Raw genomic sequence first — 16,870 nt, 5'->3', positions numbered from 1 at the left:
TTTGCTACTTATATCTGGTAGATTAACCAATGCTGGTGGCATAGATCACTGTTTAGTTTTTCATAACATCTGATTGTAACTATTGTCTTGTCTATTTTGGATCTCCCATGCTCTGAGACCAGTACAGAGAAGTCTATGCAAAAGTTAAAATAATGTTGTTCTTTATATAACAGACATGGTGGATGGAGAGACTCCTAGATATATGTATCATTCTATCAAGAGAAAGGCTGGCATTACAGTGTTCATTTACTGCAGGAGGGGATTAATGCATCAGCAAGGATTTCAAAAGTAAACTGAGGCAAGAACAAAGTCTAATATTGTTCCATCCTGATGTGACGCCAGATTGATTTATACATAGGGAAATGGGTGTATAATGAGATCTACTGTGTTTTAAAACCAATCCAGTTAATGATTAAACTTTGCTCCCATCTAAAGGCAATCTAAGGGTTCCATCGGTAATCAGATTGCAGCTACAAACAGATGTCCACATAAAGGTAGCACTAACTGAAATTTCTGTCTGCAGTCTCCATTTGATATGAGGACTCCTTATGCTTCACCAGTTAGCTAGCTAGTGCTAGACACCCCTCCTTCTCCTTTCTGACACCCCAACAAACTCCTGTGTCCTGGGACAAACAACTGAATATTTTATAAAATGTATAAACTGCTAAAAGGATGTATTACTTATGCATTACCAGCAATTCTAGTCTAAAGAATTCATCCCCAGCGTTGCCAGGTCTTACCTGGCTGCCAGTGGGAAGATCTAGGTTCCGGTCCAAAAGTTACATCATCATGTTGGGGATGTTGGGGGGAAGCTCTAGTTTGGGGGCAAAACTCTATGGTTTTTTGCCTTCAAAACCAGAGTGTCACCCCCTCCAACATTCCACCATGATGATGGTAACTTCTGAGTGACATCATCATGTCTGGGATGTCGCCTGGCAATGTCCCTGTTTAGGGGTGGGGCTTCCCCTGCTGGCTAGCTGGCTGGTGGCAAATCAGAGCCCCCAAAGGCAGGGGAGACCCCGCTGGGAACTGGGGGATGGCAATCATATCTTCTCTTCTCAAACTTAATAACATTTCCAGTCCAACTTTCAATCAACACCAAGGATTCTATTGCTGAAAATATGCCATGAGAGCGTCATGTGACAAAAAGAGCTTAAAAACAACTTACCACTGTTACAGCATCATTCAGCAAGGACTCGCCAAAAACAAGGATGTACAGCTGTTCGTTGACATGAATATTTTCAAAAACAGCCAGCACTGCCACAGGATCCACAGCTGAAATCAAGCTGCCAAAAAGGAGGCACTGCAGCAGACTGATATCACTCAACCCAAAGGCGGGAATCTGGCAAATGGCAAAGAGGGAAATGCCAATGCCAAATGAATTCCAGAGAGTCCCTATGACCGCATACCAGAAAATTGTGCCAAAGTTCTCAAAGAAGAGCCGTGTTGGCATAAAGTAGCCAGCATCAAGAACAATCGGGGGAAGAAGGTACAAGAAAAAAACATCGCTCTTCATAACCGGTGGAGACTTTTCCTGCACGCCAAACATAATTCCACCCAGAAGTAATCCAACCAGAATGAGAAGGCAGCTCTCTGGCACTACATGGGGCAACTTGTGATAAAGATGAAAGCCTTCAGAAGAACAGGAAAGAAAAAAAAAGTCATTAGCTTATGTTTCATAAACCCACGTCACATCATTCTTTGCCATCAAGTCACTTCTAACTTATGGTGACTCTATGAATTAATGACCTCCAAAGCATCCTACTGTTACATCATTCTTTAAGGAATCCTAATTCATTAGTAACTTTACTTTCAGAAATGACTGTACCATGATACAGGCTGCTACTTCTGCTTTGCTTCCCAAGAATACCTCAAGAGCAAAGATGTGGGGCAGACCATTTTTCCAGCGCTTTGTTGTTGTTGTTTTTCATAGAAATGATTCCATTTCCAAAGACTCAATAAAATTAGTAACAATGAGTGGATGTCATTGCTAATGCAACATTAGACAAGCTTGGAAATTCTCAGAGTTACAATTAATATTGTTTCGGTAATTATCCCTCACCCTGACTTGGATGGCCCACACTAGCCAAATCTTGTCAGATCTCAACAGCTAAGCAGGCTTGGCCCTGGTTAGAACTGGGACTGGAGACCACCAAGAAAGTCCAGGGCTGGCATGCAGCGGCAAGCAATGACAAACCACCTCTATTCATCTCTTGCCTTGAAAACCCTACAGGGTCATCTGATGTCAGCTGTGATGTGATGGCACTTTAGACTTTATCCCTCAAAATAGTATCACTTTATCCCTCAAAATAGTATATAGGAGTACACGTACGCTGTATTGATTTAGCAATGTGGGGGAAGGGAATAAAAGTACAAATACATGTACTAAATCAACATTGCTTAAATCCAGTTATGAATTCTTCTGATTGGCTTGCGTAGGGTAGATCCCTAAGATTCTTATTTGTATGTCTCCTTTCACATGGCGGAATCACCAATCTGATACAGAACTAATAAGTAATGTAAGTGATGAGGTATCCCAAGAATTGTCCAGATGGGTGTCCACAGCAAATCATGCATAGTTTGTCCAGTGTGTGTGTCAACAGTTTCTTGTACCTTTGGGTTCTTTTCCCTTATATTTAAACAATGTTAAGAAGCACATATACATAACATCCACATAAAAGTTTTGAATGTCCATAACATTTAAACCACATTTGATTTCTTTTATCCTAATCAAAACTTTCAGTTCAATTATTTGTTGCTTTGGGGACATAAAACTAAAATGGGATACTTTTACATTCTTGTATACTGTATAAAAATCTATATAAACATGTTAAATCAGAGCATGCTCAATTCAGTTCATTGGAATCTTTTCCAGAAAAAAATTCCCATTCATTATTTTCCAGAAAACTCACATCACTGCTAAAGGGCATAATAGAGAAATCTGGCTGTCCTCAACCATGGCCAGGGCCTTCTCACCCCTAGCCCCGACCTGATGGAACTCTCTGCCAGATAACATCAGGGCCCTTTGGGATCTCATGCAAATTCTGCAGGGCTTGTAAAGCAGAGATGTTCCGCCAGGCATATTTGGTTGAGGACAGCGATGGTTTACATCATGGCTGGCACCCAGCCTTACCTGAATCTCCTACTCCTCTTGAGTTATTCCCTCCCCATGCCCATGAAACACTCACAATCCAGGACTGGGAGGGCACTACGAAATACAAATTCGCCATTTGTTGTGTATAATACATTGTGGCAGTTTTATGGTTTTAGTTATTTTAAATTTGTCCATAGCCTAGAGCCCCAAATTTGTGGGAATTAGGCAATTCACAAATGTAATCAAACAAACAAAACAAATAAATAATAGTTCCCCTGTCTCAGCTCATCCCAAGGTCAGAAAGCTCTGTCAAAGTTTAGTCACATCCCCTTTTAAGAATGGTATCACTTTCTAATAGTACCAGCATTCCAGGATGAACATGCAACAACAACAGTGATTTGTAAAGATATGAAGACATGCCTTATGAGGGAAAGTTGGAGGCAACTGAGCATGCTCAGGTCAAGATGGGAAAAGTCAAGTATCATAAAGAAGAAAGAGAATTACAGGTTACCATCACCACCACCACAACCACCTCTGGAAATATGGGGCAATATTGTAGCAAAGGCAAATTATCTTGTCTTACCGGATAATCAGATAATAGAACAAGTAGCCCAGCAAACTATCTTTTTCAAGAGGTTATCTTAACAACAATGTTCATATCTGGTTTTAGACTAGACTCACAGTCATGCAGAGACAGTGGTAGTGAAACACATCAAGAAGGAAGAATGTGACTTGACCTCATCAGTTGCAGGTCTAGCAAGAGATCACACACGTATGCATACACACACACACACACACACACACACACACAAACTGGCAAGCTCAAATGGGGCTGTAATGTCAGCCAATACTGAATCACTATATTCTTCCTTTAAGGCACAATGGAAAGGACATAGCCCAGGGGTGGCCAAACTGCAACTCGGAAGCCACATGCGTCTCTTTCCAACAGTCTAATTCAATGTTAATAAAAAGCAAATTTGCATATTTTTCAATTAAAAAGTGTGTGTGATATTTGTTCATGTCTTGCGGCTCTCAAACATCTGACATTTATTCTGTGTGGCTGCTACATTCAACAAATTTGGCCACCCCTGAAATAGCCCATTAATACACTTAAAATTATGTCCCTAAGTGTAGCTATCTGGGACTAGTGGGACAGACCAATAGTGAGGCAAATATTCTGCACCTGATTAATCATAACGCACTATTATGCAGGGCCCTGATGTAGATAGCCGTATCTCATCAGATCTTGGAAGTGAAGTTGAGTTGACCCTGTTCAGTATTTGGATGGGAGACCACCAAGGAATACTAGGGTCTCAATGCAGAGGCAGGTGATGGCAAACCACCTCTGAATGTCTCCTGCCTTGAAAACACTACTTGATGGGGGGAAAGCTGGCCTGAGAATAAATTCCATCTCAAGTCAATAGATAGTACTTAACTGTCATACAAGTCTCAGGAAACCAGAAATCAGAAGGCTACTTGTACCCATCTGTCTTTACCAACAAGATGGAAGGGGGCCTAAAGAACTGGCATTCATGGTTCTGTCAGACTCCTCTGCCCTGGGTACAGAGTCCAGGGCTCATCTTCCAGCATCTTTTCCAATGCTCCTGTGAACAATGCCTCAGCAATGGAAAGGAGGGGGATTCCTTTACCCTGGTTCCCTCCCCACAGCTTCTATCTTTCAGGACAAGACCAGGCCTCCTCCACTGTCACCAGGCATACCTGGGTGGAACTTCCCTGGGTTCCCAAACCCCTTCACTGACTGGCCTCCCACCTAATGCGCTGTCATCCCTCTGCCCTCTCCAGCCTGCCATTTCTCCTCCAAGTCTTTAAAAGCCTTTTCTACCCCTCCTTCCCATGGCTATGGCCCATTTCATATTCCCCTGGACAATTTTTGGTCTGCTGGGCCTCCCAGCTGCTGGTGACGCCTTGCCTCCCCTCCCCTACTTGGCTGATGGCTGTCAGGGATGGTCACTCAAGGCCCTTACCGCCAGGGCAGGGCCAGCCAGTGGTGGAAGCTGCAGGGGGCTGCCGTGGCCAGCTCGCTGGGCTCCTCAGAAGGAGGTAATTGCAGGGGGCCTCTATCCCCAGACAGGTTCATAAGATTGTCAAGCACCAATAAATACACCGTCCAAACTCATTTGAGAAACATGTGAAAAGAGGAATTTTTATAGAAGCAGGCCATTCTATTTAAGAACAGAAAGGAAAGAGGCTTACATCAATCTCCTCTCCACCATTTTATCCTCACAACAACCCTGTGAGGTTAGGCTGAGAGGGTGCTTCTATAGCACAAGTGGGAATTTGAACTTGGGTCTCCCAGATATGAATCTACCCTCTTAACCACAACACCATACTGGCTCTCTTTCTAGTACCTGTAGCCTGGCAGACCCAAGCCACCTGTAACTCACCCTGCAGAGATTCTTACATTTTCAACAGCAACAGTGTAATCCTAACCAGAATGACACCCTTTTATATCCAGCAGACTTGCACCCTTCTCAGTTCACTGAAGTCAACAAGCTTACAAGCCCTTTCGTTTAGGATTGCACTGCTGAACTGCAGGCCTCTGCAAATCTGCTCTGGAACAAGTCCCACTGAACTCAAAAGGATTTCAATATGATGTCTACTATATTCGCTCTTTGTATTTAAAATCTCTTTCATGGCTCTTATTTTCTTTTCTCGCACTAAAATCATTCACCCTAAGTAATAAGGCTAATATCTGCAAATGTACGTATATTTGTCCTATACCTTTCTTTTATCCACATATAACTTACACAACAACACACCATGATGAACTGAAAACACAGATACCTAAATACAAAAAGAAAGTTCCTGTTTATGGAAGAACAATCACGTTTTTGAGACAGCAGTAGTTCAGCACAAAAGTTGCAGCTAAGTAATGAAGTAATAAATTACAATGTTCTGACGCATGTGTACCCAAAAACTGACACACCCTTGATCTTCTTATTCCCTTGTGACACCTGGTAAACTGCCTAATGTCATCATCTGGCTTTCACAGATGTGTAGAAAATCAAAGTCATGCAGATACATTTTCTTGTACTATAGTGGCAAACTGACAAGCATCAAAATCTTGTGGACTAGTGTTTACTGCTCTTTTTACTGCACTTTTATAGCAGAATGCTGGGTAGTATATAGCAAGTATAAATATTGTGCAAGAAGAGCAATCAAAACTGATAGAAGGAAACTATACTTTATGAGAAAATGCCCTTGAACTGTACATTCACACAGTCTCCCTCAAGATTTCTGCTTAGGGGGATAATCTACTTACTTAAGTATACTTTTCAGTTCAGGCTAATTATGCTGTGCCAACATCTCTACTTAAGGCTGCCAAGTGGGGGCGGGGGGCGGGGAATCCCCCGCTTTAGAGGCCCAATTTCCGCCGTGGCAGGATTTTCTGAACTCCGCCCCCGAAGCTGCTTCACCAGAGGTGACGCAGCCACGTCGCTCACGTTGGGGGCGTGGCCCAGATCGTCGGGGGGAAAACCATCCTTTATTAATTTTAATAAATAATAAAAATTAAAATACAATATATTTTCAAATATTAAAAAGGCGTATATATTTTAAATTTTTCTGAGACCAGCTGATGTAATTTAAAACAGTAGGGGGCCTCTGGGTTTTGTATAGCTTAGGGCCTCAGCAAGTCTAAATCCGGCCCTGCGTTACGCCTATAACTCTCCCTCCAGAAGGTCTGTTGAGATAGCATATCCTGTAGTCCAAAAGTTACCCCACCCCTATAGTGCTTCTACGTCGCCCTCCAGAAGGTCTGTTGAGATAGCATATCCTGTAGTCCAAAAGGTTACCCCACCCCAGCCAACAGTTAGTTCTCTCTCCAGAGGGCCTCCTCTTTCTTCAAGCCAGCTTGCTTAAGCATTTAGGTTCAGATACTATATTTTTATATGTAGCTAAGCACCTCTGGATTTATAAGATTCATGACCAGAAGTCCCTATTCGTAATTTTAGGTGCAGGCCTACTGTCTGGTTTCATAATAAGCATCAATTGATTTCAAGCAATATTTTTCTACTACAGTTTAAAGCAAGGTATTTTAGATTTTCTTTATCAGAAGTCCCTTTATTTCATTTCTCACACAAGTTTAAATTTTTAGAAATCTTTGTATTTCTTTCTCTCTTTCTTCCTTCTTTACAACTACTCCGTTTCGGACCACCCACAATAAAACTTGAGAACAAAAAGCAGGAAAGCATCCGGTTACAAACCAATAAACCCTTATGCAGGAATACTTCCAGGCGATCCTTATCTGTTAGGCATTGACGTTTCCTTGCACACATCACAGAAAGCACATGATGCCAGCTACTTTTCTTGCGATCGGGAATCCAGCCCGATCACTTTACGCAAGTGAAATATCTTGACCATCAGATCTATTGAAACAGGGACAGAGCAGGCGCCAGAGATTTTAGGAAACATTATTTCCCTGGTGTTCAGCGTTTTCTGAAAACGAGTCCTGTTTCAGAGGCTGCGGTAACTAATTTGTCTTCCCTAGTCCTCCTTGACATAAATAGGAAGCTGACACATTTACCATGCATGAATTTCATGTCCGAGGGTGGTGGGGAGACAAGGGCACTTAACTATAACTCCTTGGAAAGATACTTCTTAAAATTCCCCCGCCACAGAAAAACACCTGCTCCCTCCACCTTTTCGACACACGCTAGAAATGGGGGCGGCAAAGGAGAGGCATCCCCATTCCTCGATCTAGTGAGAGATTCCCCGGCGGGGTTTTTTGGGTGACTACTCACCGATCTTGGCTAAGGACGCCAGCAGGATCCAGAGGGTGATCTCGAAGGGGATCTGCACGTGGAGGTAATCCAAGGTGAAGACCTGGAGCCGAGTCTCCTCCAGGGAGGTCCCGCAGGGCGCCTGCACGGTCCCTTCGATTGGAGTCGGGCTGCCGCCGATCATCGCCGCTGGCACTGGCAGATCGCTGGCCGAGAAAGCAACCACGACGCCGGGCTGAAGCAGCCCAACGCGGAGGAGAAGCAAGAGAGTCCCGCCTCCGGAGACCCGCCAGGGTCTCCCACAGGCACCCAGCATGGAGCCGCAGCCTCCCCTCCCAGCTCAGCGGCGAAGAGACGAGACTTCACCTACTCGAGGGCATGGTCGGACTGGAGCCGGGGCTGCCTGCAGGGGGAGACAGAAAGCACGCGGAGGGAAGGTGAAGGGAAGCAGCCCGGCGCCGCCTCGGCTCCTCCTCCTCTTCGCCGGCGCGGTGACTCCCCGACCCCTGGGCCTGGGTCACCGCCGGGACACTTTTCACTCTGGCTGCTTCATGCCCAGCGGCGCGGCGCTCCCTCCCTCCCCACAGAGGCGGCCAGAAGCAGGTGAAGGGCCGTCCCTGGGCGCCCCGCGCGCTGCGCTACTCTCGCCGGTGACTCTCGGGAAAGTTCCCAAGCAGCAGCCAACTCCCTTCGCGGAGCCGGGACAGGTGCGTGCGCCGCCCAGGACCCGCCTCGGGGTCGCTGAAGGTCACTCACATGGGAGGAGAGCCCGGAGACACGCGCGGCGCGGCGGCCCGCCTGCCCTCGGCTCCGAAACGCCGCTCTCCGCCCGCCGCGCGCCTTGTACCGGGGAAGGGAGGGGAAGCGGCGAAGCGCGCGTCTCCCCCCCGGGGTTTCAGGGCCGGCGAGGGAAAAGCAAACAAACCGCGACGGGAGACGCGAAGGGTGGCCTTGAAGCCGGGACCTCACTTAGTCCCTTTTGGACTCAGCCTGGCCTTTTAGGACATCTTCCGAAAGCTGCCGCTGAAAAGTTCTCATTTGGGAGGCGGCGGGGTACTTGAAAAGCGTGGCATTTAAACAGCAGCTGCATTTTCTGGGAAATATATGCCTTCACAGACCAAAGGGACTCGTTCTTAAAAATGTGCGCCACATTGAATCTGCCGGACGTACTAAAACTAAGGACAGCGATTGCTCATAGCAGCTGCAATGGCCGTGGCGGCGGCGCCGGAGGGGGGGGGGGGCAAACGTTCCTCCGCCTCTGTCAGCCCCGGGGTGCTGGCCTTGGACGTTCCTCCGGCTCTGTCAGCCCCGGGGTGCTGGCCTTGGACTCCTAGGGACAAATTCCACCTCTTGGGATAGGTCATTCCGGCTCCCCCAGCTCTCCTTGAGGGCTCTTTAAAAAAAGTTCCTTTGCCGCCCTGAGCCCCAGGGTGCTGGCCTTGGGCTCGTTTGGGCAAATTCCACCTCTCCCGTGGAATTTGCCCCAAGAGGTCATTCTGGCCCCAAGAGGTCATTCTGTCCCCCAGCTCTCCTTGGTGGCTCGATGGCAGCTGCAATGGTGGCGGAGGGGGCAGGGCGAAACGTTCATCTGCCTCCCTGAGCCCCGGGGTGCTGTCCTTGGACTCGTTGGGGTAAATTCCACCTCTCGTGTGATGTCCACTCGGACATCACTGGCAAATTCCACCTCTCGTGTGATGTCCGGTCATTCTGGCTCCCCCAGCTCGCCCTTGGGGGCTCTAAAAAGTTATGGCCTCCGGTGCTGTCAGCAGCAGCTGCAATGGCGGTGGAGGGGGCAGGGTGAAACGTTCCTCCACCTCCCTGAGCTCCAGGGTGCTGGCCTTGGACTCGTAGGGGCAGATTCCACCTCTCGCGTGTGTTGTCCGAGCATCACACGTGAGAGGTCATTTTGACTCCCCCAGCTGTTGGCGGCAGCTACAATGGCGGCAGCGGGGGGTCAAAACGTTCCTCCGCCTCTCTGAGCCCCGGGTTGATTTCTTTTAGGACTGACTGATTTGATCTCCTTGCAGTCCAAGGGACTCTCAAGAGTCTTCTCCAGCACCATAATTCAAAAGAATCTATTCTTCGGTGCTCGGCCTTCAACTCTCACAGCCATACATTACTACTGGGAATACCATTGCTTTGACCATACCGACTTTTGTTGGCAGGGTGATGTCTCTACTTTTTATTATGCTGCCCGGCTCCCCTTGGGGGTTCCTTAAAAAGTTATGGCCCCCAGCGCTGTTGGTGGCAGCTGCAATGGCGGCAGCGGGGGGGTCAAAACGTTCCTCCGCCTCCCTGAGCCCCAGGTTGATTTCTTTTAGGACTGACTGATTTGATCTCCTTGCAGTCCAAGGGACTCTCAATTAGTTTTTTTGATGTTGAGCTTCACGCCCACATTTGCGCTCTCCTCTTTTACCCTGAGCAAGAGACTCTTTAGAGTGGTATCGTCTGCATATCTGAGGTTGTTGATCTTTTCCCCAGCAATCTTAATTCCAGTTTGTGATTCATCCAGGCCGGCATTTCGCATGATGTACTCTGCATATATATTAAATAAGCAAGGTGACAATATACATCCTTGTCGTACTCCTTTTCCTATGTTAAACCAATCAGTTGTTCCATATCCAGTTCTAACTGTCGCTTCTTGACCCTTAATATGGTTTCTCAAGAGACATGACAGAATCTTAGCAGGTCCAATTTCCCCTGACCCCTCCATGATGAGTTGCACCAAAATTCCTGCACACAGTCTGTATTGAAAGAACAAGAATCCTGTTCCACGGGACATCTGAATCCTACCAAAAAATCAAGATGTACGAGTCACACAGCATTTGGCTCCATAAGATGGAGCTCATAGATTATCTGAAAGAGTTAAGGAACCCAGCCTGTTTTGCTGTTTCCAAAGCAGGTGTGAGATGCTGTTGATTTCCTATTGAGCTGCACCTGGGCAAAGCAGCGGTAAGTTTAGCCTGCTGGTGTGGGTGGGTGGGGGTTCTTTACTAAATTAATCTCAGCAAAGCTTTGCCTCTATTTCCCCCTCCATGTCAACAAGAAATGCCAGCACAGAAAACACTTCGAGAAAGGATATAACAGTCCAGACCTTTCTGAGAATAATTCCCAGATGTTAATGGAAAAGTTCCCCATCCCTGGCACCGGTCACATGAGTGGGAAAATCCGCACTGGAAGGGAGGCATTTTAGAGGTGGAGCTAAAAGAAGCATGGGAGTGCGATCTTACGCTCCCCCGTGGTTCCGTTCTCCCTCCGTCGCCACCCGATCACACTGGGGAGGCAACAGCATAGTCCCAGCGAGGCAACATGGCGGTCCCGCGTTAGTGTGCATGTGCAGGTGGCTACAGGATGCTATGGGCTGCCGGCGCGTCCACAATCTGACGCCCACCGTTGCTGCGGATCTTCCAGTAGGTACTCAATTTTCCCTAGGACCTTTTCGATCCGCATTTTCGGCCGGATGCAACGGGTTAGGGGCAGATGCGCAACGCTTGCCAGATGTTGGCGTCTGATTGCACCGGTTTGATCCACCCTTAATTCATCCCCTCCGCATACCTAATTCTCCGTATGACTGGGCCCCCTATTTATCAAATGCAAGAAGTTGTAGAAGAACCACAGACAGAAGTCTTGGCCACAGAAGAGGTGATAAGGTGAGCCTCTACTGACATTAAAATCTGCATATATACAAGGGTGAGTCAAAAGAATACCTTAAAATGGTGATAAAGTTTAGAAACACTGCCATTGACTGTAAGTTGGCAGCATTTCTACAAATGACATAAAGAATGTCCTACAGGTGGCAGCAGAGTGCAGACAAGCAACACGCCATCACAGCAGCAGCGCATAAAGATGGTCGCCCCACTTGAGACATGCACCAAAGAGGAGCAGCATTCAGTCATCCATTTTTTTGCATAGTGAAGCCTATCAAGGAATGAAGTTGCAATATGGTGGTGCATGTCTGCCACTGCAGCAAGTGTATGAGTGGAGTAGGAATTTTAGTCCTTCACTACTCAAAAAACGGATGACAGAACACTGCTCCTCTTTGGTGCATGTCTCAAGTGGGGCGGCCATCTTTATGCATGGCTACTGTGATGGGATGTTACTCGTCTGCACTCTGCTGCCATCTGTGGGACATTTCTTATGTCATTGGTAAAAATACTGCCAACTTGCAGACAACTTATAAACAGGCACAGTGTTTCTAAACTTTATCACCATTTTAAGGTTTTCATTTGACTCAACCTCATATTTCTCCCCTCGGCCTCCTTCATTTTATCTTTACCACAGGAAAAGTTAAGCTATGACTAGGGGCATCAACAGTGAAGACTCAAGTTATTGGTATAATGTGAATGGAGTTAAAGATTAAGCTGATATGGCAGAAATAATATTTGAGGATGTAGTAATATATAATAACTAGTACTAAAGCCCGTTGAGGATGAAGTCAACGGGCCCTAGAAAGGTAAGGTGGGTGGGTGGGCCACAGACAGACACACAGACAGACAGAGTGGTTGGGAGAGAGAGAGAAGAAGGTAGGAGGGGGGGAGACAGAGACAGACAGGCAGAAAGGCAGACAGACAGGCAGAGATGGAGGGAGGGAGGAATTGGGGGGAAGGAAGTCAAAGCAATGGGGAGGAAGGGAGAAAGAGTGAGGGAGAGAAAGAATGAAAGGACATAGGGAGAAATGTAGAGAGAGTGAGGGGGGTAGTGGCGAAAATGTGGGCGAGGTGGACGGTGTAGCGCCTTCACCCCTCCCCTGCTCCCCCCAAGCGCCTGTGAAGCGGGGGGTAAGAGCACATGGACTCTTATGGTAACATGCCTCTAGTCCCCACTTCCTCTGTAGCAAAGGTGAAACACTTTGTCTAGATTGCCAAAATCACAGGGTATTGCCAGCTGGCAGGAAGACTCGGCAGTTAAGTGAAGGACAAACAAGTCTACCTAGACACAATAACTGGACCAACTAGCAGAACAACCGGTGGGTTACTTCCTCTGCAGTTTTAGATGTATTCCTGAGCCCTCATGGATCCCGACCTGCAGCTACTAGCTCAACTGTTGGGGGCTCCTTACTAAGGGTGTCAGAGATAAATTGTTAGACTAGGATCTGGCTGAACCAGGTTCAGAACCCCACTCTGCCTTGGAACCTTGGGCCAGTCATTCAGTCAGACTTATCTCATAGGGCTCTTGTGAATGGAGAAAGAGAGAATGAAGTTTTAAGCCCATTTGAGTCCTTGCTGTTGAGATAAGTGGAGTAGAAATATCTAACAATAAAATGGACACACAGAGGTTGGGGGCAACAAGTGAAACCCCAAACTTCATTCCAGCGTATTAATTCCAAATACATTGTCAGGCAGGGCCCTAGAGCACCACCCCTCTGTCTGGGACATGGGCTCTTCCTACCTAAATGTTCCCCAACCCCCCCCCCCTCAGGATTTAAATACAAGACATTACAATTTACATTTAAACACTGAGCCCTCTCTTTAGAATTGGGAGTGGGGGGGAGCACAGTACAATAATAATGGTGGATGATCTCCCTGCAGAATTGGAAGAGCTGCAGATTTTACTCACCTGACCTACCCGCTCAGCCCGCACAAATTCCTCTTGGCTCTGGGTAGATTTTTTTTTCCAGATCACTATCAGTGTTTTAAGTGTCCTGAAAAATAAACCCCCTCTTTAGATACTGTGACTGTGTGCATGACAAGGTGCTAAAAGGGACAAAGGCAGAAGGAAATTACTATTCACTTAGAGAAGTAAATCACTATTTCCTTAGTTTACTTACTTATTACTTATGGACAACTTCTAAACTTAAAAATAACTTTGTTTTGTTGTATGCAGCTCATTTCTTTCAGAAGTGGAATCCTAAACAATACATTTAGCAAGGTGCAACTCTGTACTCGTGATTGATCAGACCATTGTGAAATTTTTTGCATTTAATGTTGACCTCACTGATTTCCTGTTAATTTCTTTAAAGCTCCACCTGGAAATGTGGCAGCCCCATCTAGCAATAAAGGCTGGCTGCAATCCTGTGCACACGGCTTCTGCACATGCTCAAGAGCATTTTTACCTATTCTAACAATGAACCTTAGCACTGAAAACGGATCCTAGTGATGAGCTTTAGCCAGCCTTGCCATACATTAAGCTCTATCGCATATTATTATTTTAGCGACCTCTTCATAAAACACCACAAAACGTGTTTGCCACAATGAGGATAATTTCTGGGAATCATCATGTAACAAGATAGTTTTGCATACATGTGTTGGAAAGCTGTTGTTATGAATTGTATGGATAGATGAGATGTACATCAACCCTCCTGTAAACCTTCTCAGTTGGGCATTTTTTCTCACGGGCAACATGCACTAGTGCCACAACAGAGTTCCATAGTAATCAAGGTGCAGGAATAGTTGGGAATTTGTTACTCTCTCCTCACTGGGAGAAGAAATGTATTGTATTAATGGAACTTTGGTCACAAAGAGTCGGAATCGACTGCGACTGAACAACAGCAACAATGGAACTTTTATACACTTCCCATTGAGGCCACCAGAATGCTGCAAAATGATATCACTGGCAACATAGATCAAAAATAAGAGATCACAAAGGCACTTCCTCCTTGCTTAATGGTCTTTAAAGCTCCAGATTAACAACCTTGCTGCTTAATATTTAAACAAAAGCTATTTAAAAATTAAAAAGCAAAATTGTCCCCCTAATGTCATATGGCAAGTAGATACAGAATGTCTGACTCCCTCTGGGACTCTTAACACGAAATCCAGACACCACACCATTTTAGCAGTGCTAGGAAATGTCACACGAAAATTCAAGAAAACTTGCCACATGTTCTGATACATTACAGAAATAATGTGCTAACAATAAGTTTATGTCTAATAAAATATTTTATTCCCGAGCATAAATAAATATTTTCTAAGCAGTATTTTTCACAGTATTTTATTTGTATGTTCTGCGGGATGAAACCAAAGGTAACACAGATCCAGGTGAGCAGCCACATTGATCTGAAGCAGTAGAAGAAAAATTTGGCTGGTATCGTACTTTTACAAGGACAGAATAGAGATACATGAAGGAACCTTACAACAGCCAAAAGAGTTAGCAGGAAGAGAGGATAGCAGTCCGATGTACGAGTCCCTTGTTTCCTGTTCATTTCTGTACCACTTAACAGGAAGTCCAGATGCCCCCGCAGAAAGCAAATATATGAGATACACTAATAGTAAGGTAAAGGTAAAGGTTCCCTTGCTCGAAAGCCAGTCAAGTCCGACTCTATGGTTGCGGTGCTCATCTCCATTTCAAAGCCAAAGAGCCAGCGCTATCCGAAGACGTTTCCGTGGTCATGTGGCTGGCATGACTAAACACCAAGGCGCACGGAACGCTGTTACCTTCCCACCGAAGCGGTACCTATTTATCTACTTGCAATTTCTTGCTTTCGAACTGCTAGGTTGGCAGGAGCTGGAACTAGAGACGGGAGCTCACTCCATCATGCGGCAACCCAGGTCTCGAACTGCTGAACTACCGACCTTCCAGCCTGCAGTTCAGCGTCTTAACCACTTGAGCCACCGCAGCTCCCACTAACAGTACTTTCCCCCTTTACAGGCCTACCACCACTCAGTCTGAAATTTCCTCCTACCTGGGCACAAAAGAAATTTGGATATACACTCATTAGAGTTTGAACCTTTCAAGCAAGTTTGTGGGCATTACAAACAAGTCTCTGTGAAGTCGAAGCCCAGCCTCCATCCATCATGCCAGCATGGCGCACTGGTTAAAGTGTTGCACTAGGATCTGGGAGACACAGGTTCGAATCCACACTCTGCTGGGTAACCATGGGCCAGTGAGTCAGTATCTCTCAGACTAACCCATCTCATAGGGATCTTGTTGAGAGAATATAATTGAGAACAGCATTGTAAGCTTCTTTGAGTCTGTGCTGGGGAGAAAAGTAGGGGATACATAAATGTGCCTGTAATTTTCCCACTGTCCAAGTTGGAGGGCTGAGGTAGGTAACACCCAGCAATACAGTTCTTATGTATGACAGCAAGCTTGAAATCAGCTTAAATATCAATGTTTAAATTATGTATAGGTAAAGGTAAAGGTTTCTCTTGCTCAAAAGCCAGTCGAATCCAACTCTAGGGATGCGGTGCTCATCTCCGTTTCCAAGCCGAAAAGCTAGCGCTGTCCAAAGACTTCTCCGTAGTCATGTGGCTGGCATGACTAGATGCCAAGGCGCACGGAACACTGTTACCTTCCCACCGAAGTAGTACCTATTTATCTACTTGCAATTTCTTGCTTTCGAACTGCTAGGTTGGCAGGAGCTGGGACCAGAGATGGGAGCTCACTCCATCATGCAGCACTTGGGTCTCAAACTGCTGAACTACCAACCTTCCAGTCTGCAGTTCAGCGTCTTAACCACTTGAGCCACTGCAGCCCCTTCAGTTATGTATACTGAGTGTTAAAACACTTCCACTTATTCCAGCAGACCAAAGTTTGAGTCCAGTGGCACCTTTAAGACCAACAAAGTTTTATTCAAAGTATAAGCTTTCACGTGCAAGCACATTTTGTCAGACACAATGAAATGAAACCTCCTCAAGCTCTGCTTACAGGAAAACAGAGGGTGGGGGGGCAGCCATTAGGAAAGGCCAGTCACAGCCAAGGTACATAAGTAGGGCTGCAATTGGATCAGGTGGCTGGTAAGATCAATGGATGGCAGCAAATTATTGTTTGTTCTGCTGCTTCAGACCAACATGGCTGCCCATCTGACTCATTCCAACAGTTATGCAGTGACACACTGCTACATAATTAGGCTTCCAGGTGTCTCTTTTCATGGATAATGTTTGGCCAGCAGGCGGTTTCAGTTTAGACAGAGAAAGCTTTATGAGCAAATGCCACATACTCCTCCATAAATCACTTCTCAAGCAATAGAAGAGGGTTCACTCCATTACAGGGCTTATTGGGACTGAACATACATTACTTTATGGCTCATCCTGTCATGCTGTCAGGTGACAGAATCACTCTGAACAATTTATGGCCCACCAAGCTGTGCATAGCCCAC

At 46.0% G+C, this 16,870-nt stretch overlaps 1 protein-coding gene across 2 annotated transcripts in view; it reads right to left on the bottom strand.

Moving 5' to 3' along the window:
• Nucleotides 1–8,208, bottom strand: part of SLC9A2 (solute carrier family 9, subfamily A (NHE2, cation proton antiporter 2), member 2) — a 50,045-nt gene extending 41,837 nt beyond the window's left edge. For both annotated transcript variants that reach the window (XM_015410948.1, XM_015410940.1), the window contains exons 1-2: nucleotides 7,858–8,208; nucleotides 1,169–1,632 (exon numbers count right to left, since the gene is read on the bottom strand). In XM_015410948.1, the coding sequence (XP_015266434.1) occupies nucleotides 1,169–1,632; nucleotides 7,858–8,152 (759 nt within the window). In that variant the 5' untranslated portion in view covers nucleotides 8,153–8,208. The remainder of the gene's footprint in view (nucleotides 1–1,168; nucleotides 1,633–7,857) is intronic.
• Between the last annotated feature and the right edge of the window lie 8,662 nt (nucleotides 8,209–16,870).

The sequence above is a fragment of the Gekko japonicus genome, unplaced genomic scaffold, assembly GCF_001447785.1.
Source record: "Gekko japonicus isolate JY-2015 unplaced genomic scaffold, Gekko_japonicus_V1.1 scaffold353, whole genome shotgun sequence".
Lineage (NCBI taxonomy): Eukaryota > Metazoa > Chordata > Lepidosauria > Squamata > Gekkonidae > Gekko > Gekko japonicus.
The sequence above is the reverse complement of the archived record's forward strand: the minus strand, read 5'-3'. Positions and strand labels throughout refer to the sequence as shown.